We start from the raw sequence: 25,666 nt of genomic DNA, 5'->3' as shown, positions 1-25,666 counted from the left end.
TCTCTCTCTCTCTCTCTCACACACACAGACACACACAGACACACACACACACACACACACACACACACTGTCCCCTGTCTACACAGCTGTGATCAATGGGCTGCAGCCTGGTCAATCCCTTCAGACCCCCGCAGCAACAATGAGAAGCCATAAGGTCCGCTGGTGAGTGGTGACCATCATGGACCAAGAAAGACTGAAATTACTGAATTGACTCTGCTATGGTTCAGCAGTCACATGGGGACAGGGTATTAAAGGTTTTAAAGCTGTTAAAAATTTTCTTGTCCTGTTTGTTCTTTAGAAAGAACCAGTTTAGTTTACTCTAATACAATGCACTGTGGCCCCATTTACAATGGGAATTGAAGAAATTTTCTGGATAATTCAGGCTAAAAAACTTTTCCTAAATTACCAGATAATCATCTTCCCACCTCAGTCCCAGCAACAATGAAAATTTTATAATCTGGAGGTCTTAATCCTTCATCCTTTTTCCCTTTCCCTCCCAATATGAGCAAGGTAAGTATAAAAGTAAACCAAGGCTCTCTCTTTAAATAGACATTTCTAACCCAGTGAGTGTCTTTGTTTACATTTAATTAGAGATTTGAATAAATAGAATGAAATAGAAAATTAAAATTACATTTGGTAGTCTGGCTCCTTTATGAAACCAAAGGACATTATTTGGGAATGGGGGTAGTTTTCTACCTAAAAATATAAAATATAATAATTATTTCCTAATCTTGATAGTTACATTCCTAAAAATCTTGTAAAAGGAAAACTCATGATTGAAGAATCTCAGATGTTATGGGGAAAACAGAACTGGGGGGCTGAGGTCAGGAAAGAATCTATGAACACCTAAAATATATAATATTTTCACTAATAAAACCAATAAGGACAAGTCATTAAATACATAGAAGACTGATGACATTTTTCCATATCTTAAATTAGTAATAAAGCACACAATCACTTAATTTCTATTTACCTTCCTTGGTTCATTAGAACCTCTTCAGACACTCTACTCTGTAGTTTCAACAAGATACTTTTGCTTTGCCCTTGATGTATGCATACTAAAGGCATTGTTTTCTATGCTGAGTCCTCCATTCTAGTATCAACACTTATTCTAAGTCTAAAGCAACTCAGAATGAGCGCATTTGGAATTCTCAGAATTGGGGAAGACATAAGCAGATTTAAATGTTATATAACAGGATTTGCCATAAAGAAAAATCAACAGTAGAGAGGGATTTCTATACTGTATTTAACCCTGAAAGTCCCAACCCTATCATCAATTATGTACCTTTATCCCCAAATCTATCCAAGCAATACTGTGCTCAGTTTAAGAACACAAACATACTCTTGAAGAAGTATACAGAAACCAAACTTTGGTGAGTGGGTCAAGTCACATTTTAGAGGCATCACGAGAGCTTGGTATAGGAAAGCGTATCTGTGAATATGTAATGTGGTTTTCCAGGCCAGCAGCTTAGAGAAGGTCAGTCAAGGGCATCTGTGTGCAGCAATGAATGAAAAGGAAAACTCTTTGGCTCCAGCCTTTGTCAGCAAAATCACTGGAACCCTAGTCCCTGATTTCTTCCCCTGGGGTGATCTGAAATGTGTTCCCAGCCACCAGGATGTCTTTAGCTCTCCAGGGCCTTCCACCTCCTCCTCTGGCTTCCAAATATCAGAAAGTGGCTCTTCCTCTGCTCCTACGGGAGCGTCATCCCTCCTGCTGTTATCTGTTGTTCCTCTCAACACTGCCCACTGTCACCACCATTGACTTGGGGCTGCTTCTGCATTCTGCAGTCACTGCAGAAACATCAGAGTGGGGACTGAAGGGACAAGGAAATGTCCTCCATCCCTGGCCTTGAACTTCATGGTCACATTCCGACACAGCCTTGCATAGTAGAATTCTTGGCGTTCTTTACCCCTCCTCTCTCCTGAGGAAGATGGCAAAAAGCTAGGAGGGATTGACTGGACAATCAAAAAATTTCAGGGACCTTGAACTATGTTGCATTGAAATGAAAATGAAACACAGGTTCACAGCTCTTTATACAAAACCCTTGGGGCCAAATATGTTTTGGAATTCAGAATTTTATCAAATTTTAGAAAAGTAAACCTGTGCATTTACTGTATTTTATGTAACGTCCTCAGCAGGATCTGGGGCAGCACGCTGTAATCAAACATATTAATATATCTGCAGCAATTCACATGAATATTCACACTGAGTAGGATAAATAATGGCTATAAATAGCCTCAATTCAGTTTAGGTCATGTGTTGCCACCAAATCAGTTCACATAAGGTCAGGGCTTGCAGCTAAATGACTCAAGTACAAAAAAAAACTTCCATTTTTCAGAGCTCTTTGGATTTTGGAATTGCGAACAAGGGATTGTATTGTGTTTAAGGAAGGCAATCAAGAGACCCAGTCTGCTTCATTGCGCTGCATCTTGGTGGAAGCTAAGTATGCACATAGGTATAATTTAGAGAAATTTGTGTTGACCCTTCCCTACTTCCTGCTTATCAGCTATTTTGGTCACTTCTTTTCTCCTCCCATGACCTCTGAACCCCGTGTTTGATACAGCAGACACTGAGAGCACCTCTTCCCAGCTCCCAGCTGGGATATGGCTTGTAACGGCCTTGTCTAGATTCCTGCCCCCGCAGTTCACCAGGACCCTTACTTGGGGTCATTATAGCCCCCTCCAACATACTGAGCATCTTCCCCAGAGTCAGGACCAGTGTGGTTCTCTGCCAGGGGACAGGCCAAAAGCTCATGTTCCCAGCACTCAGTCACCACCCTGTTGGTGCTGCTGTTGGTTCTGTTCCTGTCTTAGTCCCATGCAATACTGCCTAGTTCCTGGTAACAGAGCTCCCACCAGGAACATCACCCATCAGTTGGGTTTTCGTCATGTTCTCCACACTCTGAGCCCTGGCTGGGGCTCCTCACCTTGGAGCCTCAGGCCTGAGATCTTACTCTGGCCCCTCAATCATCTTGGGAACTGGAGCCCTGCTCCCAAAGCACGGATCCTAAAGCAAAGCCCAACTTCCAAGCTGCAAACCTCTACTGAACGCTGCCACCTTCTGTCTCCTCTCTGGCCCAAGTGTGGGTGTCAGATTTTTAGATGGAATCTCCTCCCTTATTAAACAAGACCCACTGGCAATATTTGCCCCAGGACAGAGCAGAGTCAGATAAATGTAACACATATGATCAGAAGAACTGATTATAACCAAGAGTCAAATGGAACTCCTTATTTCTCAAATCCTGCAGGGGCATCTTCTATCATTTACTGGAACAAATTTTGTGTCATAATGCGCTAGAAGGCATAACAACTTCTAGCGCCAAGTCAATTCCACACCTTGGACTTCTCCAATCACTGTCCAAGGACTTGCTGGATGAGCAATTTTCAGTGGAAGAAATACTCACTGTGAAATGAAGTGGTTGAATTCCTCACACCATTTTTCCGGATGAAGTAAAGTAGGTGGAGGATTTCTGAAAAATAAAAGCAATTTTTTTCTTACAAAGAAAGGGTTCCATTAAAAGCAAAATATCAACTTGCCTTTACTGATATTGTTCTAAATAGCTCTGATAAAATCTATTCTTATTTCTTCCTGGGTGAGAGTCATTCACCAGTGGTAAATTACAAAGTGCCAGCCCCTATTCATTTAGTGGCTCATTTCCATTGACTGAAGGCCAACCATGTCCACGGCTTTATGCAGGACCTCTGAGGGTTACACAGATCAACAACATTCCTCAAGGAGCAGACACTGTAATGAAGGGTGAGGCAAGCACACAGCCACTATAACTGAGAGCTGAGTATTATTAGCGCCATAAGAAAGCTATAAACCAAGTGCTAGGGGCTTGAGAGAAATAGACTTTTAATTTTACAGGATTTTCAGATCATTATACTACCATTTGAATTAATTATGTGATGCAATTAAAGTATACTTATAAATTCACTGGTCACATTTTTAACTCTTTCCTATATGTCAACCTCTGCAATAGGTACTGGAGAAAGCAAAACCACTAAGACAAGTTTCAGACCCCAAGAAGATCCTGGGTAGCAAGGAGGACAGACACCTAATATAACTAAGCACTGGCGGTCCAAGAGAACTAGAGAACTGTGGAAAGACTCTGGTAACCAGACCATTTCCTGGTGGGAAGGCAGGAAAAGGAAAAAGTAAGAACCCTGCATTTGGCTGAATATTTATCCAGAGAGAATCAATTTTAAAACAGAAGGGACATTACCTTTAATTGATCAGAATTTTTTCTTTCTAGCTATTAATAGAAATAGGGGTTTGTGAGCAAGTCAAGTTCAGCAAATGAAGCAAGTTACATTTCTGCACACCTGAATTATGACTGTAAATCTTAAACCCATTATACACCTTTGTATATATAATAACCCTTCACTTGGGTTCTAACTGCTTCCTAAAGCCATAGATTGCTCAGCCCCCATAGGCAGAGGCAGGGGAAGCAGCAAGAATGACCAGAAATTTAAAAAATGTATCAGATAATGTGATTGTAATTTGCCTCTTCAATACCATTCCTTTTTTTGTTTCTTCTAGTACAATTTTTATTCTGGCACAATGCTGCCATATATATTTTCCTGAGTTCCTTGCATCTAGATGTGGCCATGTGACTGCATTCTGGCCAAATGATATAATACTAAAATTGTTCTGTGGTGTTTCCAGAAAGTCTTCTTAAAGGATGGGAGACATGCCATTTTTTTCTTCCCCCTATTTGCTTCCTGGAGCATGGATATGATGGCTGGAGCCTGAGCAGCCATTTTGGACATGAAATGAAAATGAGAGCTATGAGCTGAGTATGGCAAAGAAGGTAGATAGGAAACTGGATTCATGATGATATTGTAAAGCTGCCATACCAGCTCTAGACTGCTTCCCCCTAGTCTTCCTTAACAGGAAAGAGAAATAAACTTCCATCTTCTTTAAGCCACTGTTATATGCAATTAATCCTAATTGAGCTGATCATATTTCGGAGTATTATCCTATTACATGATTAGAACATAATTTGATAAGTATATCACAACTACAAAGGTAAGTGGAAGCATAATAATGGGGCAACTTACCCAATCTGGGGAGTCCCAGAAGACTTTAAAAAGAAAATGAACTTGAGCTGGCCCCTGAAGATTGGTTGGATTTTTCAAGACAGAGGAGAGGGAAGCCATTTCAGGCTTAGGAAACAAGATGTACCAAGTCACAGAAGTGTAAAAAAGTCTGGCAGGTTCAAAAAACATGAGTAATTTTTTGAGGCTAGACTATATGATTCTTTCAGTTCTGGAGAGAGAGTAGAAGGGAAGGATGAGGTGGGAAGGAAGAATGATGAGAGGAAATATATGATTTCCCCATTCTGCATAAGAATTTAATCATCCTTCAGATCTTCTGATTCAAAGACCCAATGGAAAATTATCTGTGTACCCACCTAGAAAGAGTAACAGTTGAAAGTTGCCCTTCAGTTATTTTGGAGGCTGCCTCTATCTCATTCATTTCATGCAACAATATTTGCCTTCATCTTTCCCTGGCTTTCTTTAAATAATAAAAGTACCATCAGATAACTTCTGCTTTAATACCAGCATGGCTGACCTGTTCTTACTGGCTCCAGCTGTTTGAGATTGTACATCCACATGTCCTCCCAGTTCACCTCTGTGGGCATCTCTCAGTGAGCAGCTTGCCCTACACCATCTCTACAGCCCTCTCCAGAGCTCGAACTTCCCTTGCTCTGCTCAGGTTCCCTGCTCATTCTGCTCTCACGGAGGTCAGTTCCACAGAGAAGAGGTGCTCAAGCAACCTACTGTCTAACACACTTCATCCACCCCCAAAACCATTAACCGGTTTTGGGGGTGGATGAAGAAGTTACTTGTAGACAGAGTAACAGACTTGATTAAACCCTAGTAAGCTTGACCTTGGCCAGCTGAGCATGGAGGGATAACCCTCTACCGCAATTAGAGAATGACCTGGCAAGGGTCCACCGGAGGAATGGATGGAAGTGTCTACACTTGTGCAGAGAACACTGTCCACTGTCCCTTCCCTGTTTTCAGTCTGTCCCTCAGCAGGAACCATGGGCAGGGGCTACTGTTTATGTGTTGGCCTGAACCTCTGTAGTAGGACACAGAGGAAAGCAGAAGATCGCCACTCACCCAGGCCACCACCAATCCATGGTGGCCTCACATGAACCCCACACAAGGAAACACTTTCTCTGAAGCTTGGCATCATAGGAATTTGGTTTTAGAGAAGCTCATTTGAACTTGTAGATGCTCCGCCTTTCCTGGAGTCCATCCATCATACTTAGGTTCAGTAAATTGAGGTCTTGTGAAAGATTACTATCTGAGTATAATGAAAACTAAAAGGAATTTGAAGGCTTTACAGTACTTTGTTTGCATTGGCAATATAAACTCTAGTTCTCCTGCCATCCAGGAAGAGCACCAAATAATAACAACTGTACCTTTTTGGCTCCTCTCAACACTACAGATGCAAACTGCAACCTTGCCCAAAAGGGTCTCTCTCCGAAAGGAGAGATGCTTCATATTCAGTGTGATAGCAGAGTCAGTGTACAGCTGAGATAGGCAGGCATCACTCAGGTATGTGTATGGATGCTGAGGGCAGGATGTTTGAATGGTGAGTGCTGAAAGGTCCACAAGCCTGAATAACAAGCGCTCATTTGGATAATGTTTATAAACAGATAATGTTTATAAACATACCAAGGCAATGTAGAAAAGAGATTAGTCAGTAAAGGAAAACGACTATATTCGATTTGAGGTTTGCCTGCCTGGATTTTATTCCTGTGATTTGGACCCTAAATTCAATTTCTACAAAATGATCCCCTGCACACAGACAGGATTAGGGCTACGTGAGGTTAGCAGCAAGGGGCGATGCCTATTTTTGACATCATAATCCTGGGTCCAGCAAATACAATGGAGATAAAGTTAACCTTCTTCCCCCAAAGCCTCTGTGGAACAAAATGATTTGCTGAACAGTCAAACTGAATTTATTTTAGTTTCTGAAATAGAGAAGCAGATGATTGGATGAAGGGGGGTACCTGACCTCAGGACAACCAATCCAAATTTAATCTGGTAACCTATGCCAAGGCATGACCCCAAATGATAAGCTGGGTCAATTCGATTCTCTTTAGAAGGTTTTTTTTTTTTTTCACCTTGAACTGAGAAACAAAACAAACAAACAAACAAAAAACCAGGAGAATGAGGCACTTTAGTAATGGGAGCTGAAGCTGAAAGCTCCATGATGACGAGGCAGATGGGAGAGGCCATGGAGTACACTGTACAAACTGGTTTTAGGAAGCAGATACTAGGAACAGGCAGGAAACCAGGGAATGAGAAGAAAGTAGGCCAAGTAGAGGAGAAAGGAAGAAATGAGCCACAAGGAACCAGACTCCACGATGGGAGACCATGTAGGTTTTTCTTCAGTTTCTTTTGTGAGTGCTTCTCCCTCTGGTGCACCTACAATATTATTGGCCCCAGCATTCTGTTCTTAGCTCTATTCTCCTCCCGTTCTACACATTCACTGAGGGCTCACTATACGTCATCAGCTTCCTAATCTATATCTCCTGCCTCAACTTCCCGTCTGCCTTTTGGCTGGTGCATCCAGCTACTTATTAGAAGTTCCATTCTGATTTCCCAGGGGTACCTTAAAGTCAGCATGTTCAAAACCAAACTCATCATTTTCCCCTAAATCTGCATTCTAGCTGGTTGTTGAAGTCAGAAACTTGAGTTCACCCCTCTCCATTGGCCTCACATCCAACTTGAAAAGGCAGAATAAGGGTTCCCCTTATTAAAGAAGTCCACATTCTAATGCCCAGAGCCTATGAACATGCTACCTTCCATGGCAAAAGGGACTTTGCTGATGTGATTAAGGTTAAGGACCTGGAGATGGAAGATTACCTTGGATTATCTGGATGGACTCAATTTAATCTCAAATCCTTTAAAGCAGAAAAGAGAGGCAGAAAGAAAGAAGAGGCAGGAGAGATTCAAAGTGTGAAAGGTGCTCTACTCGCCACTGTTGGCTTTGAAGATGGAGGAAGGGAGCCATGAGCTGAGGAATGCAGGTGGCCTCTGGAAGATGGGAATGGGCCTCAGCTAATACCCAGCAAGGAAAAAAGGACCTCAATTCTACAAATGCAAGAAACTGAATTCTGCTAATGACCTGAATGAACAAGGAAATCAGTTCTCCCCTAGAGCCTCCACAAAGGGGTACAGCCCTGCTGACACCCAGATTTTAGCCCAGTGAGATCCATGTCAGATTTCTAAGCTACAGAACTGGAAGACAATAAAATTGTGCTGTTTTAAGATGTTAAATTTGTTAGAAAAGCAATAGAAAACTAATACATCAATCAAGCACCAACACCTATCAGTTCTATTTCCTAAATTCCTTTCTTATCACCCCATCCCCTCCTTCACAGCCGAGTTCAGTCACATCATCTCCATCAGCCTACTCCAGTAGCCTCCTTATTTTTCTCTTTCCCTCTATCCTCATCTCCCTCTAATCCATCTTGCACTTGGCAGCTAGAATTTCTTTATAACATACAAATCTGACCTTGTTATTTTCTTGCTCAAAATTCTTCAGTAGATCTACATTGCCAGCATGATAAAATGTCAACTATTTTGCATGATATACAGATGGCCCTGCCTGCCTATCTACCCAATCCCATCTCAAACCACCTGCCTATGCTCACCCAATGCTGCAGTACTGCACTATGCAGAACTTGCAGCTCTTAAAGCAAGTCCTGTTCTTTCATGCCTTGGGGGTCTTTGCACATGCTATACCTTCCGTTTTAGAATGCTCTCCCCAATTTGTCAACCTAGCAGGCTCCTACTCATGCTTCATGTGTATCTTTAGTACCCAGCACAGCAGCACTCAGTAAATTTTTGTTGAATGAATGACTACATGAATGAATGCACACAAACATACATATACTGTAAGTAAACCAAGAAATGATGCCAGGACAAAATATGACCTTGGTCCCCAAAGTAGCATAAAATTAGACAAATATGGAACAGCTCCTTTGGATGTGAGCAACTTCACAGCAAGCAGGGTTTGAGGAACAAAGGAGTCCCCTTAGGTAGTGACTCAAGCTGGATTTGACAATGTAAGCCTCATCCCTCATCATTTGGGCTACCTTTGTAGCCCAAATGTCGCCAGGTCCCTGAACATATCTGACTAAAGTGAGCAAATCAATCATGATTTAAACTGCATTACAGACACTATCTAACATCAGGACCACTATATACATGCATGGGGGTTGGAGACAGAAGAGGATCAATACTAATAATTATCCCATGTTGAGTGGTATTACAGTATACCAAGCTCCATGCCAAGTGCTTCACATGTAGGACAACAGAACATCACAACAATCATATTCCTATTGAAATAACAATAGGAATTATTATTCCAGTTTCACAGGTGGGGAAAATGCAGCTTAAAAGAAGGAATTTGCTTAAAAACATCCAACTAAAAAGTGGAAGGGTCAGGTTTCAAGGAGGTATTTCTGTCTCCAATGTCCACCACACTGCTCTCTGTATTTCACCTCATGAAGAATCCATTACTCTGGAAGGTGAATGAAGAGAACATACATGCAAAAAATGACAGAAAAACAATTAGCAAGCAATACGTCTAAGAAGGTGCCAAATAAAGTCCTCTAATGTTAAATCACACTCAACAAGGAGACTCTGAGTAAAAGATTTATCAGTGGGACTGAGTTAATTAAGAAAGACTTCCTGGAAGTTGTCAATTTTGAGGTAGGTCCTAAACAGGATATATCAACCAGTTGGTGAGAGGGGGAGGGTGTTGGGAAAGGAGAAGGAGAATATAGGGAGGAAGATATACAGACTGAAGTATAATAGTTAATAAATAATCAATAACATACAGTTAAATAAACACAGGAGTGTGTTCAAAAGCTATTCTATGTCTTTACTCATAAAAGCAATAAAGCAAGACATTTGAACACAATGAACTATTCTGAGAGTGTTAAATACAGCAACAACAGAGCTGCCATTCTGACAACTTGCGAGATTCATTAATGAGGGTGAGTGGTTAGATACGTGCCTAGGTCTCATCCTTCAGTATCACCACCTAGCCCCAGCCAAAGCTGCTTTTTGCCCTAAGTCACATCTTCCTTGTTCAAAATTAATTATTTCAAAATTTTTGTATTTATTTGTAATACATGACTCCATCTTAATATAAAAAAATTCCCCAATGCAGGGACATAGAAAGCAAAGAGCAAAATACCTCTTCATTACCACCCCTAATCCCAGTCTCCTCCCTGTATCAGTATGGCTTGTATTCTCTCAGACATTTTGTTTTTGCATTTTAAAATATTTGTTATAAATATATATATATTTTTGCTGTGCTATAAATTATAATACAATAAACACAATATAAATTTTATATTAGTATTTATAATATATTTATAGTTGGGGACAGTAGAAATAGGATTATATGTTACATGGTACCTATTTTTTCCATTCAGTAACATGGCTTAAAGATCATCCCATGCCAGTTTCTTACCCAAAGAGTTTTCCATAATGTACGCATACTACAGTTTGGCCATTCACCCACTGATGGATATTGAGGCTGTTTCTATTTTTTTTTTCACTGTTAGAAAGAAGGCTGAAATGGTTTACACATGTCATATGTGATTTCTAACTTTTAAAATGTTTTTTAGGTGGCAGACACCTCCTGTCAGTGAACATTTAGGATCCTGCCATGTAACTCAAATGAAGAGAGAGCAGGTGCTGATTGCCTCATTTTCTCGAGGTGACCCAGTGAGCAGTTGTGGAGCAGAGGAGAAAGTGACCACCCAGAGGGCTTGTAGGGTTGTGAAGAGCACCCCTGGGTCACCACCCCCTAGAACATGCTGTGAATGAGAACTCTGAGTTATTCAACCCCACCAGGGTCAGACCAAGAATCCTGCTGCTGGGGTCCCCTCTGCCCCTTGCAGGCACCTGCTCCCTGGTTCAGACAGTGGGTATCTCTGGGTAATTATCTTGATACATGGGACACAGACCAAGACTTATTCAAAATATACATATAATTCTGCTGAAGAGGAATCATTTGAAAAAATTAAATAGCTGAAGATATTTCTTTAACATCAGAAAAGAGATGATATGAAAATGACACAGAAATCAGAAACACAATGCTATGCACTGCACCCTCAGTAAACGTGAAAGGCAGGTCCAGGCTAGAATGGATACCCATGCAGAGTGCTAACTCCACAGTGAAGGCAGCTCTATCAGGGGCAGTCCTCTGAAGCAGGGAAAAGGAAGAAAGAAAAGGTTTGCAAGGACAACGCTAGATGGGAACATGTCTGGAAAGAAGCAAATGTAGGAAAGGAAAAATACCTTTTCTCCTTCACCCTTCAAGTTCTCAACTGGGGCCTCTGTAGCAAAGGACAGACAACAAGAGAAAGGCATACAGATTTGTTTAATATAAGTTTTACATGCATGGGAGCCCTCATAAGGAAATGAAGGCCCGAAGAAACAGTTAAACCTGAGTATGTTGAAGAGTGGAGAGTCTTGGAAAGACGCGATGGAACAAAGAGTACGAGGAAGTGTGGTGAACTGGGGAAACTTAGCAAGGGCTATTCATGCAGGTCCTTTCTGTGTCCACTGTCTTGGTCTTTGGAGGTAAGGATGCTCCTTCCCTCCGGGTGTAGGGAGGGAGAGGGCCTTATGACCTGCTTCTGGGGAAGGTCAGAAAGCCCTTCCTGCACACACGATTTCTCATATTCCTTCCGTTTGAAATATTCAATATGCCAAGGTCCCATATTCAGGGGTAGCATGTCCTGAACCGTGTCACAAAAACAAAATGAGCCTAAGTCACATCTCGGCCTTAGATAACCACTGTCTAAGAAAGTAGAGGTTTTATGATTAATACCTATGATAATTTATTCTACAATAACTGAAGAAGTTACTAAAAGCAGTGAGGAGAAAAGCAAAGATTTGTACTTAAACTTCAAGCTGTTGATTCCTTTTTTTTCTGATTCTTAATAACCTAATTTGATCCTGTCCTTTAAATAACACCGTTTGCAATGTTAAGCTATAATCATTAAAATGTAAAGTTAGCACATCAAATCACACGGTTCATAATAAACCCATTTTTAACCATTTACCATCAGTAAGTGACAAGATGTTAATTTCCTCTGGCTTTTCAGCCCAACAAGAATTTGTTTCAAAGATCATCTCAGAATCCCAAGGTTACATTATGCTCCCCATGTCAGGCCTGTGCTTGAGATAGGGCGTGTCATGGAGCTTTATTAATCCTTGGCCACTACACTAACATTTCAAATGTTTGCAAAAGGCATGAACTGCATTTTCTAATTCTCTCTAAAGCACATTGGGGTACCTTTCCCTTCTCTGTACTCTCACTATGTAAACACACAGGACACACAGGCAACTCAGCCATGCATGCAGAGTGCGAGAGAAAGTCAAGGACAATAGAAACTGCTATATCAAGTGGTGTGTGGCTCACTGTCTGAGCCAATGTGGTCATTTGCTGACATCCCTTCTTCAACTTCCTCCTTCAACAAGAACTCAGCAATGCCATCAAATCCAACTGTTAGTGTCCAATGTGTCAGGGAAGTAGACCTTGCCCAAGGGCTGGCTAATGACCCTTTTCCTCTGTGGTCCTTTATGCACGGAGTGCAAGCCACAAGTCTATTTTTTTTCACACACAGTTTTAAATGTATGACTTATTAATTCATGATTTTAAAGAGATGTGTTTCAAATAGATGACGTTTTCTAAATGCTTTTCCTATCCTCAAATTCTGGACTGTTTCTGTGGGTTCTGTGGGATTGTACTCATTGAAGGTGATCACTAAGGTGTGTCAAAGCATTTTGGAGATACAGAATCACTCCCCAATTAGGTTAGCATTTTAAGAAAAAACAGCTTTATATGTGGTGGGGGGAAAGTCACGGTGATAAGACAGTGGGCCAGGGAACAGGCAAAGCTAAAGAGCATGGGTTGGACATGCTACGCTTTCCTGGAGTATCCATTTTTCTGGTGATAAGTTATTTAAAGTTGTTTCATATAAAAATCATTGGTGAGTGGGGGAGGGAGAGACAATAAAAAGTAGGACTTCTCCCTGCCTGGGTTCTGAACTAATTGAGGAACAAGAAAAAGTAGTCGGCAGATTGAGTCCAAAATGACACCTTTATTACTGATAGAGCTGATCTCAGAGAATGTGGCTTTTACCTGCAGGAAGTAGGCTTTCTAAGACTGAAAGACAGAGTTAGGCAGACTTATCCAGCTGGTCTTGGGGCCAGGGCTGGGCCCCTCACTCAAGGGCAGAGCCTTGGCCACTGAGCTGAGTGCAGGCTGAGAACAATCCCCCAGGGCAGGCTGACTCTCAGAAGAAAGGAGAAGGGAAAGAGCTGGGATCTGCACGTCCAGTGCCTTCCCAAACTTACCATTTGCATACATCACTTCTGATCCTCTAGGCTCTATCAGTTTGGGTCCAATCAGAAGACAGAAAAAACACCCGTAATTTGAATAGGGAAAATTTAATATAAAGAATTATTAACTAGTAATAGGGGATTAGATACTAAGGAGTGAAGAGAACTCTAACAAGTACACGAAGAGCAGATATGGGAGCAGCTACCATGTCTAGATGAGACAGATTATCCGAGGAAGAAACTAATTTGGAAGAGCCCCTGCCCCCAAACTCAAGGCTGAGACTCAGACCTCATTGGAAAAGATGTGACTATGGCCTATGGTCGGTGAAGTTCTCAAGGTAAAACAAGCCAGGGCTGGCAAACAGGAAACCAGCCGCCTGGTGCCTGAGACTCACTAGGAAGCTGCCCAGTGAGTACTGGTAAAACTTGCTGGAGGGTGAGCACCACTGGGTGTCCCAAATGCCACTGATTAGCCAAAGGCCACAGAAACAAGAAGGAAAAGGCTCCCTGAAACCAGGAAGTGGGCCCTTTCCTCTGGCAGTGGCCTTCCAGTGCCCTCTACTGACAAAGCTTAACTTCTGCCATATGGCAAACGAGAAATGTTTATGAGTCCACTCCGGTATCACAAAGCAGGGGAAAGAAGGGTAGATTTGGAGCTGAAAGGCACTAAATTAATAACTGGCACAGGAAAGAAGTGAATGAGAAAACAGAGAGAGGCTAGGAGTCTTACAATGTTCTTTTTTTTTTAAAGATGAAACACCAGATTTTAAGAAATTTCTATTTCAGGGTAGGGGAGGGAAGGATTGGGAGTTTGAGATTAGCAGACGCAAACTAGTATATATAGGATGGATAAACAACAAGGTCCTACTGTATAGCACAGGGAACTATATTCAATATCCAGTAATAAGCCATAATGGAATATAATATGAAAAAGAATACATATCTATAACTGAATTGCTTTGCTATACAGCAGAAATTATCAATAACACAGCATTGTAAATTAACTATACTTCAATAAAACATTTTTAAAAAAAGAAATTTCTATTTCAGGCTTGCAATAGGTAACTTCCAACCATGATCAACTGAATGAGTCCAGTCTCCTCTGCCTTAGGAGCAGTTGCTGGATATATTTTAGAGGTAATGAAGAGATAATGGAAAACTTCTTCTTCCCCCACTTAAAAAATCTGTTTTGTCATGTTGCATCAAATTTCCTCATTAAGACTCATTGCTTTCTATCCCAGAAGCTCCTTATTGAAATAGGAATGTTCTAGGAAGCATCCTATTGTAAACCTTTATTGGCCAACACTCTACTTGGGATAAAAGGCAGACAAGAATAAAAACTTAGAAAAAGGGACCCAGAACAAGGACCAGTGAGGGGACAGGACCACAAATACAAACTTAATCTCTTTGTGATTTTCCATTTCCAGGATTCCAACTTTGTGTGAGCTGAAAAAGTGAAGAGTCAGGTGGCATGACACCCCTTTTTACTCTTTCCTGTCTCTCTGCCTCTAAGATTTCTCTCAACACAGAAAAGGAAACAGTGAAACTCAGTGTGGTTCAAAATACTTATTCCAGGATCATGGACACAAAGGGGAACTCCTTTTTCTTCTGGGCCCCCTTTCCCACCAACACAGTCACAGGAGTGCTCGGTACAGAATAGGCTGAGGGGAGCTGATAATGGTGCTTCCTCCTATTCTCTCAAGCCCATTCTGGAACCCAAGACTTTCCCTTAAGCTGGACCATTTTCTTCTGTACCATCTAATATTATTTCTGGGGTCTGAGTCCTTAATCTCTTGAGAGCTTATTATGTATAATAAGCACTGTGCTAAGAATTCACTCATTTAATCCTCACATAAACTCTCTGAAGCAGGTTATACAACTCCCTATTTTAGAGATAAAGAAACCAAGGCTTAGAGCAGTTCAGAAGCTGGTAACGGTGTGGTCAGGCTTCCGGTGCAGGCAGCCTGATCCCGAAGAACACAATTGCAACCGATGCGCCATCCTGCTTCCCCACCTGGGAATTCCTCTTGGTTAATTAGACACCACAGTATCTTTAGATTCTGCCAGAGCAATTTATGTCCTATTAATAGGGGAATATGGGTCGGATTTAATAAACCAGTTGTCTTTCTGACATCCCTCAACTTAAACACAGTACTCTTCAGATAACCAAGACATTAGCAAGCAAATCCAAAGAACATTTTGTTTGGGATGCAAAATGATCAGTAATAGGGAGTATGAGCTGAGAATGTTTTCAGCTGTTGAGTTTTATGCATCTTCTGTCATTCAGCTCCTTCTAAAGTCACAGCTGGTAAAACCAAATGGGTCATTTTACCACAATCAGACTAACGTCACAGTTCAAGAAGCACCATTTGTCCTCTAAGGCAAAGCCATGCACCTAATTACAATACACTGTTAATAAATTTATAATAGACAAACAAATTGACTGCTATGGATTTATTTTTCCCCAGCAAAGCAAAACCATTTAAAGGGCATTTTGCACAGCTATTTCTTCTTTTATGTTTCAGTAAAGTTAGCAATATATTCTAGACAGGAAAAAGCAGAGCAGACCTCAGATGAACAGATTGTATCATCAGATCCTACCACATTGTCTCTAATGGGGGAAATTAGCAGCTGAACATCAACACCTGTCACCATGAGCAGACCCTGGCACACACACCAGGTAGGAAGACTGTGCAGTTCCTTAGAGCAATCTGAGCCTAGGCCACCAGAGCCAGCGTGCATGCCAATGCTCACAGAAGCAGGCTCCATTTAAAATCAAGTGGATATATTAAATGCCAGGGGAGATGCAGCTGCAGTTCCTAAGGAAGACTGGGTGTTTTTAAGTGTGAGCTCTAAAGATGTTTTATGGAGATTGTGCTAACTGCCAGTGGAACCACACAGACTTAGGCAGAGAGACTCGCCCCAGTAGAAACCACTGAACATTCATCCCCTTGCAAGGGCAAAAGGTACCACCAGAGCAGCAACCCCCTCTCACACCTGGGTGGCTTGAGTCATGTCTCCAGTGGGCAGATATGGCCAACTGTTTCACCAACCTCAAGATCAATTGCAGTCACTGAAACTGAATGAACTTTGTTGCAAGTCCTGGAAGTCTGTAAGCAAGCCCAAGTGAACAAGCCCACATTTATTTCTCTGACATCATAAGCATGTCTTTTCTTTACATGGGCTTTGACCATTTTCCTACCTGGTTGCTTAACAACCTTTTGAAAGAACAGAAATATGGGAGAGGAATGCTGGAGACATACCAATGAATGAATCTGTATTTATTTCACAGATTCCTTTTCAAAAATCAATCTGTTGTCCCTCCTGGTGTGGGGGTGGGTGGGGGAGGAGGGGCTGTGTTATATCATCATAGTGCTGCTACTCTTATAGTAGGAACATACAATGCCAGTAAGTATATTTATACAAGCATACTCAGCAAACAGAGGGCGGGGGAGGTATCACTGGTTATTGCATGTTAAGAATATTAAGAACAAATACATCAACATCAAGTCAAAAGAAACATATTGAGTAAACACAACGCCCATTTCACTGTTCTCTCTCAGAAAGGTCTAAGACCATGCCTGAGGAAAACCTGTAATCTCTCTCATTTCCTCCTGGTTGTGAGTGGCTGGTGAACAACACAGCATTCTCATCTGCCTGGTATCCTTTCTTTTGCTAAATAATATTTCCCTACAAAAAGTACCCATTCCATGCAGATGCTCAAGTTTATTAGCAAGGAATTGAGCAAAGTAGCCTCCCATGATTCTTTTAATTTCCTCAGTGTCTGTGGTTACTTTCCTCTTTTTTTTTTTTTTTTTTAATGGCTACTTTATTTTATTTATTTATTTATTTATTTTTGGCTGTGTTGGGTCTTCGGTTCGTGCGAGGGCTTTCTCTAGTTGCGGCAAGCGGGGGCCACTCTTCATAGCGGTGCGGGGACCGCTCTTCATCGCGGTGCGCGGGCCTTTCACTATCGCGGCCCCTCCCGTTGCGGGGCACAGGCTCCAGACGCGCAGGCTCAGTAGTTGTGGCTCACGGGCCCAGCTGCTCCGTGGCATGTGGGATCTTCCCAGACCAGGGCTCGAACCCGTGTCCCCTGCATTAGCAGGCAGACTCTCAACCACTGCGCCACCAGGGAAGCCCCTACTTTCCTCTTTTTTTTAATTATGTATGTTAAAACTTTATTTTTTCATGATTAGATTAGCCAACAATTCATCTATTTTATTATTTTTATCCAAAAAGAGCTTATGATTTATATATTGGTTCTATCGTTTCCTATATTTTTGCTTCATTAATTTCCACTTCTATTTTATTAAATTCCTTCTTCTACCTTACTTGGGTTTAAATATTTTTTTAAAATTTCTTATGTTGGAAGCTTAATGCATTTACTTTCATTCTTTCTTGATTATTAATATAAGTATTTAGGGCCATGAATTTGCCTCTAATCCCTGCTTTAACTATTTCCTATTAATTCTGATATGTAGTACTTTGATAATTATTACTTTCTACATATTCTTCAACTTTCGTTTAGATTTTCTTTTAAGCCTAAGTTGTTAAAGCTGATTTTGTTTTTTTCATACCTAGATGGCAGGTAATTTTTGTTTTCTGTGTTTGTTTATTTCTAATTTGTTTGCACTGTGGACAGTGAATGTTGTCTGTACTGTTTATACTTTTGGAATCTGAGAATGCCTCTGTAGTCTTTGTAATAGTCACAACATAAGTATATATATTTTTATATAATATATACAAATAATATATCATATATATGATATTTTATATATACATACACATATATATAAAACCTTGTCCCTCAAGAATAGAGAATGCTCCTCTTTTCAAGCACTCCTGAAACATTCATAAAAACTTATAGTATTGCTTACTTTTTTTAATGTATTACAACTGTCATGGAATGAAAGAGGTTCAATAAATAACTTCTGCAGTTAGTGTATATCTCCTTGTACTTTCTGCTTTATGAATGTGATGCCATAAATAGATATACATCTTATATCTTCATTAAAAAATAGCACCTATTAAAAAGTGCCCTTCTTGGACTAATTTAATGTTCTTGGTCCTGAATTCAATATTGTCTCATATTAAGAACACACTGTTATAATTATTGCTTTACAAAAATCATGTATCTTTTAGAGAAATTAAGAGAAAAACTGAAAAAAGTATACTTAAAGAAGTTTTCATATTAACACACATATTTACCATTTCCTGTCTCTTTATTTCTTCCTGTGGACTTCAGTTACCATCTGTTATCATTTCCTTTCAGTATGAAAGACATCCTTTAGTATTTCTTATAAGGCAGGTCAGTTAACAACAAATTTTCTCAGTCTTTGTTTATCTGGGAGTGCCTTTATTTTCATTTTTGAAAGATAGTTTTGCTGGATATAAAATTTTTATCAGTATTCCCCAGCACTTTGAATATGTCATCCCACTGCCTTCTGACTACCATTTTCAGGTGCTAAATCAGCCATTAATCATATTGCTGTTCCTCTGCACATTATCAGTTGTTTTTCCCCTGCTGATTTCAAGATTTTCTCTTTATCTTTGTCTTTCAACAAACTCATGCCTGTAGGTGGTGGTTGTCATCAGGCTCCAACCCACACTAACTACTCAGAATCACATCACTCCACCTATTAAATGATGAGCATTGTTTCTGCAATAAAGCACCCACTGCTCTACCTTTCCCACCCACTATACTGGACCCCTTGTATATGACTATTACTTATTTGAGCTCAAGTTTGTCCAAACTCCTTGAAACAATGGAATTTGGTCTAGGGTCACCCATCCCATGGGATACAACCCAATAAACACATCAGCAGACCAGGTTCCAGTTCTTCCCAGTCCCAGCCCTCTTCATCTTATTGGCTCATGGCCTTGAACATCTCCTTCACCATGAGTCACCACTTCCCAGTCCTGTTTCTGCACTGACTGCAAAGTATCTATGGCCATAATATTTGGCTAAATCAGTATGTCAGTGGAATGATCCAGAAAGCAGTATTCTGAGAATTTCTAGTTAACTACTAATGTGGTATTAATACAAACCCAGGTGAAATAAACAGATCAGATTTTCTAGTCCATTTGGTCAGTCTAGGCAAAGTCTAAGCAAAGATGAAGACAAACTGTCCAGTGTTCACTCTCCACTCTCCAAACTTGTATGCAACTCATAAGTTTCTCAATGAATGTGACCCTCATAAGTTTTCCAATGACAATTAATGGCACGTTACACTTCACAAAGTACCTTCATAAATGTATTTCATTCAATCATCACAAAAACCCTGTGATCTAGGAAAAGGCACATGATTACTCTCATTACACAGATGAGGAAACAAACTTAGAAAGCATAAAGTTACTGAGCTATTTGGGTGCAGAATTGAGGTTACAAACTAATTTTTCTTGCTTTCAAATCACTGAGATTTTCAGAGTGTGTTCCATGAATCAGTAGTCCCATGAGAAATGCTGTGGTCAAAAAGTTCAGGAAAATGTGAAGATTCTGTCATGATAAAGTCTCTGGGAAACCCTGAAGTAAAGAAATCTAGTTAACTTTGTTTTCTGCAGTGTTTCTCACACTTATCTGACCATACAACCCCTTTTTTTCTAATAACTGTTAACATGCCATAGAACTTTGGGAAACACTGTCCTACACCAAGCTGCCTTACAGGAAAGCCAGGGAAGGCAAGATTGAGTGAGGCTAGGGGAGCCTTGGAGGAGCATGCTCCTCTGAGCAACCTCCCCGCTTTCACCAAACATTTCCTCCATCAAACATGATCCCTCTCAAGTAGAAAGGGACTCTGGTGATGGGGAAAAGTGGACTATTAGAATGAGGACAAGGAACAAATCAAAATGTACAGATATACCTACTATAAGATCGGGAAACTTTCTAAAGAGGCCCTAACTCAGTGTTTGTCACAATGGAGTTTATAGTAGCACTTGTGCATCAGAATCATCTAGGGAATCTAGTGACCATGAATATTCCCAGAAAACACTCAAACCTGATGAAACAGAATCTCTGGGAATAGGGCCCAGGAATCTGCATTTTAACAAGCTTATGAGGTGATTTTGCCATGATTAGAATCTGAGAAGCATAGCCTTAGGTAGTCAACAACAGATGTGAGATACTTTTCCAATTAAATCAAAGTCACAAACCAAAGTGAAAATGATCTGAGATGCATCCAGTAGGGGACTATTTGGTTCCATGGTAAATAACCACATCTCAATAAGACCAGCCTTCCTGGGGAAGACTATTCCATGGTCTATCAGATCTCTTCATTAGGGAACTTCCCTGCTATTCCATCTAAGTAGCTTTCCTTAATTTGATCCTATTACTCCCATGTTTTATACAAAGCTGAGTACAGCAGTTTTACTCAATAAACAAAAATGCTATATAAATGCCACTCCAGGCTCATTTTTCCACCAAATTACTCTCAAATGGCCACATCTCTCTACAAAGTGAGGGTCGACCTAACTGTCCAAGGCAAGATTCTGTAAGTCTTAAATCTTGATTTGGATCAGTAGTGCCATCTTCAGAGTCAACTGTGCAACCATCAATGGCCCCATTCTTGCAAACAGATGGCATTCTCACAGCTTCTCGGCCACATTACAAAAACTGGGACTCAGAGGGCTGTTCAAGATGGAGGCACTTAAGGAAATTGAAATGTGACCATAACTACTGACTCAGTTATAAATGTTGTGATTTCCTGGCTTTGGGAAAAGGACCACAAACAGGGTAACATCAGTATCATGACAATCAAATGGAATGAGCCAAAGCAGCAGGAGAGGTTTGGATCGCACATCAGGAAGTAGCTGCTGACTATCTAGATTATTAGGAATGGCAATAAGCTGCCAAGATAGGTGGTATGGTATCCTCAAGGTCAATAAAAATAGAAACACAATCTTCCAAGAAGATTTCCTGCCCAGGCATAGGTGGGTAAACAAGACGACCTTTTCAGATTAGAATAAAGACTTTAACAAGTATTCAGAAGATGCATTTAGAGAAGGTTGTTCTGAGGAACAGCAACAACAAAAAAAAGCTCTTTGGAAGAGTAAATGATTCATTTGGAGATCATTTGAAAAATTTCAACAGATTTTCCTGGGAATAACTTGGTTTCAGAGTAATTGGGAAAGACTTCAGCAGATTGATACACCTAAAATAAATAATTAACTGTCTAAATCTGATACACCCTATCATTTATACATACACACACACATACTATATACATATGTATATATATGTGCATGTATGGTTGGAGTTTTGAAGGTTGTAACACCAGGAATTTTCAGTTTGGAATACTTGGCAAGTTATTCCACCTCAATTGCAGTAACAATCAATAGTAATCCTGCCTACAAAATAATAATAATAATAATTAATAATGCTTTGGAATCATCTCTGAAATAGCCCAGACATCTGTCATTTTGAGGTCACATTTGTGTTGATCTGCCTAGATCCTGGGAGATAAAGAATGTGATCTTTCCAGGTATTTGTCAGGCCCACAGTTCCAGTCACAGAAAGAAGCTATGGCTGGGAGAACCTGCAAAATGTGGGCTCTTGAGTTGGACTGCCTGGGTTCAAATCCCAGTTCCACTGCTTACTGTCTGCATGAGCCTGGACAATTTCTCAAGCCCTGAAGCCTCGGTTTCATCATATGTAAAGTGAGATAGCAATGATACATACAATATTGGGATCAAATGAGATCAGTAAAAATGATTCATATAAAACATTAAATGCAATATCAAGAGCCAAGTAAACATTCAATAGGTGATGTTAAAATTGACCTTACTGTTAAGAACTATAAGTAAATCATGAGTCTCTTCACTCTAACTAATTCTCCAGATAATCCCTGACACTGTACGATAAATTTATGAGGAATCATTCTGCAAAATAAAGCAGACTTCCAGGAATCATAAGATAAATGCTTCTTTTATTTCCTGAAACTTCAGTCTTTTCAAAAGCAAAGGGATGAGGAATTATGTGCTGCTTATGAATCGTGGGAACCAAAACACAATAGAATAAAAGAGTAAGAACAATAAGGTACGTATGATCTGAAGCAAAATTTGTCCTAAATTTGTCCAGTCAGGGCCTTAACCACCCAATACAAATGCCATACAGTTAATGAACTCCTGTAAGGAATGGCTGATGCTATATGAAATATATGGTTATTGGTAGACCAGCCTCGAGGAACATAAGTGGGGACAAAATTGAATAATCTTGAGTAATACAGCCTTAGTGTATTCTTTTATGTATTCTAACACCAGAGATTCACCCCCAGCACAAGATGCTTTTCTTCCAACACTTCCCATTCTAGGACTTCCTATCTCTGTCAACTAACCCAAATCTTACTCTTCCATTAGGACCTGCATTTCCCCATAGCCATCTCAAGACATTTAGCTTAAAATACATTGTTCCTTATGTGAACATTCACTCATTCATTCATTCAATACTGCTTAATTGAGTGCTTGCAAACAAAATATAAAACTCTGTACTCAGAGCTGAATATTGATGTATTTTTGTGTATATATTCCTCCCTTTTAAGCTATATTTTCTGTCCTTAACAAGTTAAAGATCCAGTGGAAGATCGGAAGACAGAGCAGGACAACCAAGGGAATTTAGGGGAGGGAGAGAATGCAATGACTGGGATGAGCCAGTAAATGGCACCTTAGCCTGTCTGCAAAGAGATGTCACTAGACAGGGTTAAAGTAGGGAGGGGAAGCACACTTCATAGGGAGGAATGCAACTTCAGCTTTCCCCTCCAAATCTAACTCTTGGTGCTGAGTTCATGACAATTTTGGTTGGATGAATACATGATTTAATGAAATAGAGCCTAGTTAACCTTCACCAGGAAAATGGGCACATCAGGTCCTAGCTCAAGGTTATTGAGCCCTTCTGCGATGAAGTGCTTGGCAGAATCTAGCCACAGTACCAGTTCTAAACTGCACATTAAATAAGCATAATAAAGATGAGAGCAGGTAGGGGAATGGCCAGCAGGATGTTATTTTTCTGGAAATGGCATGTGAGTTGGGGAAGGGGGGGCAGAGGAGGGAGGCAGTAGGGAGGGAGCACAGCCCCCTCCTTCCCCTCTTATCTGTCAGGCTTCCGGTTTACTAAAACCCAAATGGACCCTTGTTTTCTTTCCTAGGCCAGTATGAACGGCAGTAATTATCCACGCGGGGCTCTGCGTGAGTCACGAGGCAGTGCTGGCTCCCATCTCCTTGCAATTTTGAGCGGTGTGTGTGTGTGTGTGTGTGTGTGAGTGTTCAGTCACTACTATTGAGGGGTGGAAAATAGATTACAATTACATGCCAGCTGGCTTTTGAAGACTTGATAGACAGCTGGAGAGAAATCTTCCCTGCAGCTGCCGGAATGAGAGGGTGACCAAGAGGTGGGTGTGGAGAGAGGAAGAGAGGCCTTGTCCAGAGAGGAGGAAACAATACAACATGGATTCAGTACATTCCCAGAGGAATATTTTTAAAAGATCAGGATTACTAATATTAAAAACGAATCTGGGGTCCAGGTGGCTGGTTGCATATCTGTGGGAAGTAAGTCCCTTTCAGGAACATTTTGAGTGTTAATTTCCAAAGATGCTCTCACTGGGTCATATAGCAGCAAGATCAGACTTGGACAAGGCTGGCCCTGAGGATGAGTGCAGCCCACAGCTCTCAGTCAAAGGACTCAGCTGGACATTTCTCCCTCTGCATCTGGAATCACTTTTCTAGGTTACAACTGATATGTTTCTCCAAGAGGTTAGATGAGATGATTTTTATATTCCCTTCCACTCCACCCCAAGTCTTTTTTTTAGTAAGTGTGTGTTTGCGGGTGGGAGCAGAGGAACTCTCATTTACTTCCTGAGCACTAAATCTTGCCCCTAGGCCATACGTGTTATCTACCATCCCGTGTAACCCCGGCCACTCCCCTGAGAGGGAAAGGTCACAGCCCTCATTTTACAGGGGAGGAAAGTGAAGTTCAGCAAGGTGAAACAACCAACACAAGGATGTTCAGTGTCAGGGTGAGCAGCCCCGGCAGGGCTACTTCAAACTGAGTCTCCCACCCACAAGGCAATGCTGAGCCTTCATCTGGTCACAGCAGTCACAGTGCTCTGTGGTTCTCTGAAACATCATCTCCCAGGCCATCAGAACCTACTACTGAACTTATTACCCCATTACTGAGGAATTGTTGGCCAGAGTGTGGGACACAGGAACAGGCAGTACAGAAGAGAAGGGAACAAGAAAGGCCCCATGCCCTGGGTCTGGTTCTGGGAGAAAAGCTTATGTGTGGGGCATGGAAAGACAAGGACGGGAACTGCAGGAGGAGTACAGGGGACAGTCACAAGTAGGGCAGGTCTCTGGAAAGAATGGCAAAGCTGAGCTGCAAAGACAAACTCAACCTACATCCTAGCTTGCCTGAGACCAGCCCTGACTCTGGGCTGTGTGCGCAGTCCCACACACATCCATCCTAGACCACACCAACAATTCTGTCTCTACAGCCTGAAGAACTTTCATAGTGAGTGCCCACTATGACCTTATTCTCACAACATCATTGCAAGGGAGGCCTTTTGAATATATGAAGACCATAGGTATATCTTTAGATGGAGCTTGTTCAATGAGTCAGACAGCCTCCAACAAACCTGGGTCTCCAGAAGTCAAGGTATAAGAATTGTCATACATTCCTCAGACTACAGGAGACCTTGTAAGTCTTCCTTAATCTGCTTGGAGTATCTCTTAAGAGAATTATACCTTAGCCTCCTACTCATAAAAATAAATAAGAAAATGATTTAAAAAAAAACAAAAAATATCCTGCTTTGGAGCAGCTGGCCCACATCTGACCTTTTTCCTGACACACTGGAGTGTGTGCAAGTTGCAGGTTATAGGCCAAATGAGCAGGTGTGAGGTTTCATTTAGAGCCTGACCAAGAACTATTTATTCTCATTTTGTTTCCAGCTTCCTTTGGATAAGAACAGATAACTCTGGATCACTAAAAACTGTGGTTAAGGGGGAAGGAGGGAAAAGACAAATACCTCTTCACTTGCTAATGGTCACCCTCCAGGCTAAATGCAATATGTCTATGGTATTTTACCCAATCATTCCCGTGACTGAAATGGCATGTCAAAGCAAGTAGGCAGATCAAATTGGGCATTAAGGATGCAGAAGCACAGTAGAGATTTTATTTTTAATTTATAAAATATTATGCAATATTTTGTTTCTATTATAATTTTAAAACTACAAATTTGGGAAGCAAGAATGTCAATTAATGGGAACAGTGGAGGGGGCA

At 40.9% G+C, this 25,666-nt stretch overlaps 1 protein-coding gene across 1 annotated transcript in view; it reads right to left on the bottom strand.

Annotated features, from left to right (window-relative positions):
• The window catches only part of MYO3B (myosin IIIB), a 375,922-nt gene that overhangs the window by 260,668 nt on the left and 89,588 nt on the right, over positions 1–25,666 (bottom strand). The window contains 1 exon segment of the mRNA XM_036857648.1: positions 3,405–3,470. Within this exon segment, the coding sequence (XP_036713543.1) occupies positions 3,405–3,470 (66 nt within the window).

Source organism: Balaenoptera musculus, chromosome 7, assembly GCF_009873245.2.
Source record: "Balaenoptera musculus isolate JJ_BM4_2016_0621 chromosome 7, mBalMus1.pri.v3, whole genome shotgun sequence".
NCBI classification, from domain to species: domain Eukaryota; kingdom Metazoa; phylum Chordata; class Mammalia; order Artiodactyla; family Balaenopteridae; genus Balaenoptera; species Balaenoptera musculus.
Note: the sequence above shows the minus strand (reverse complement) of the source record. Positions and strands in the feature narration are given on the sequence as shown.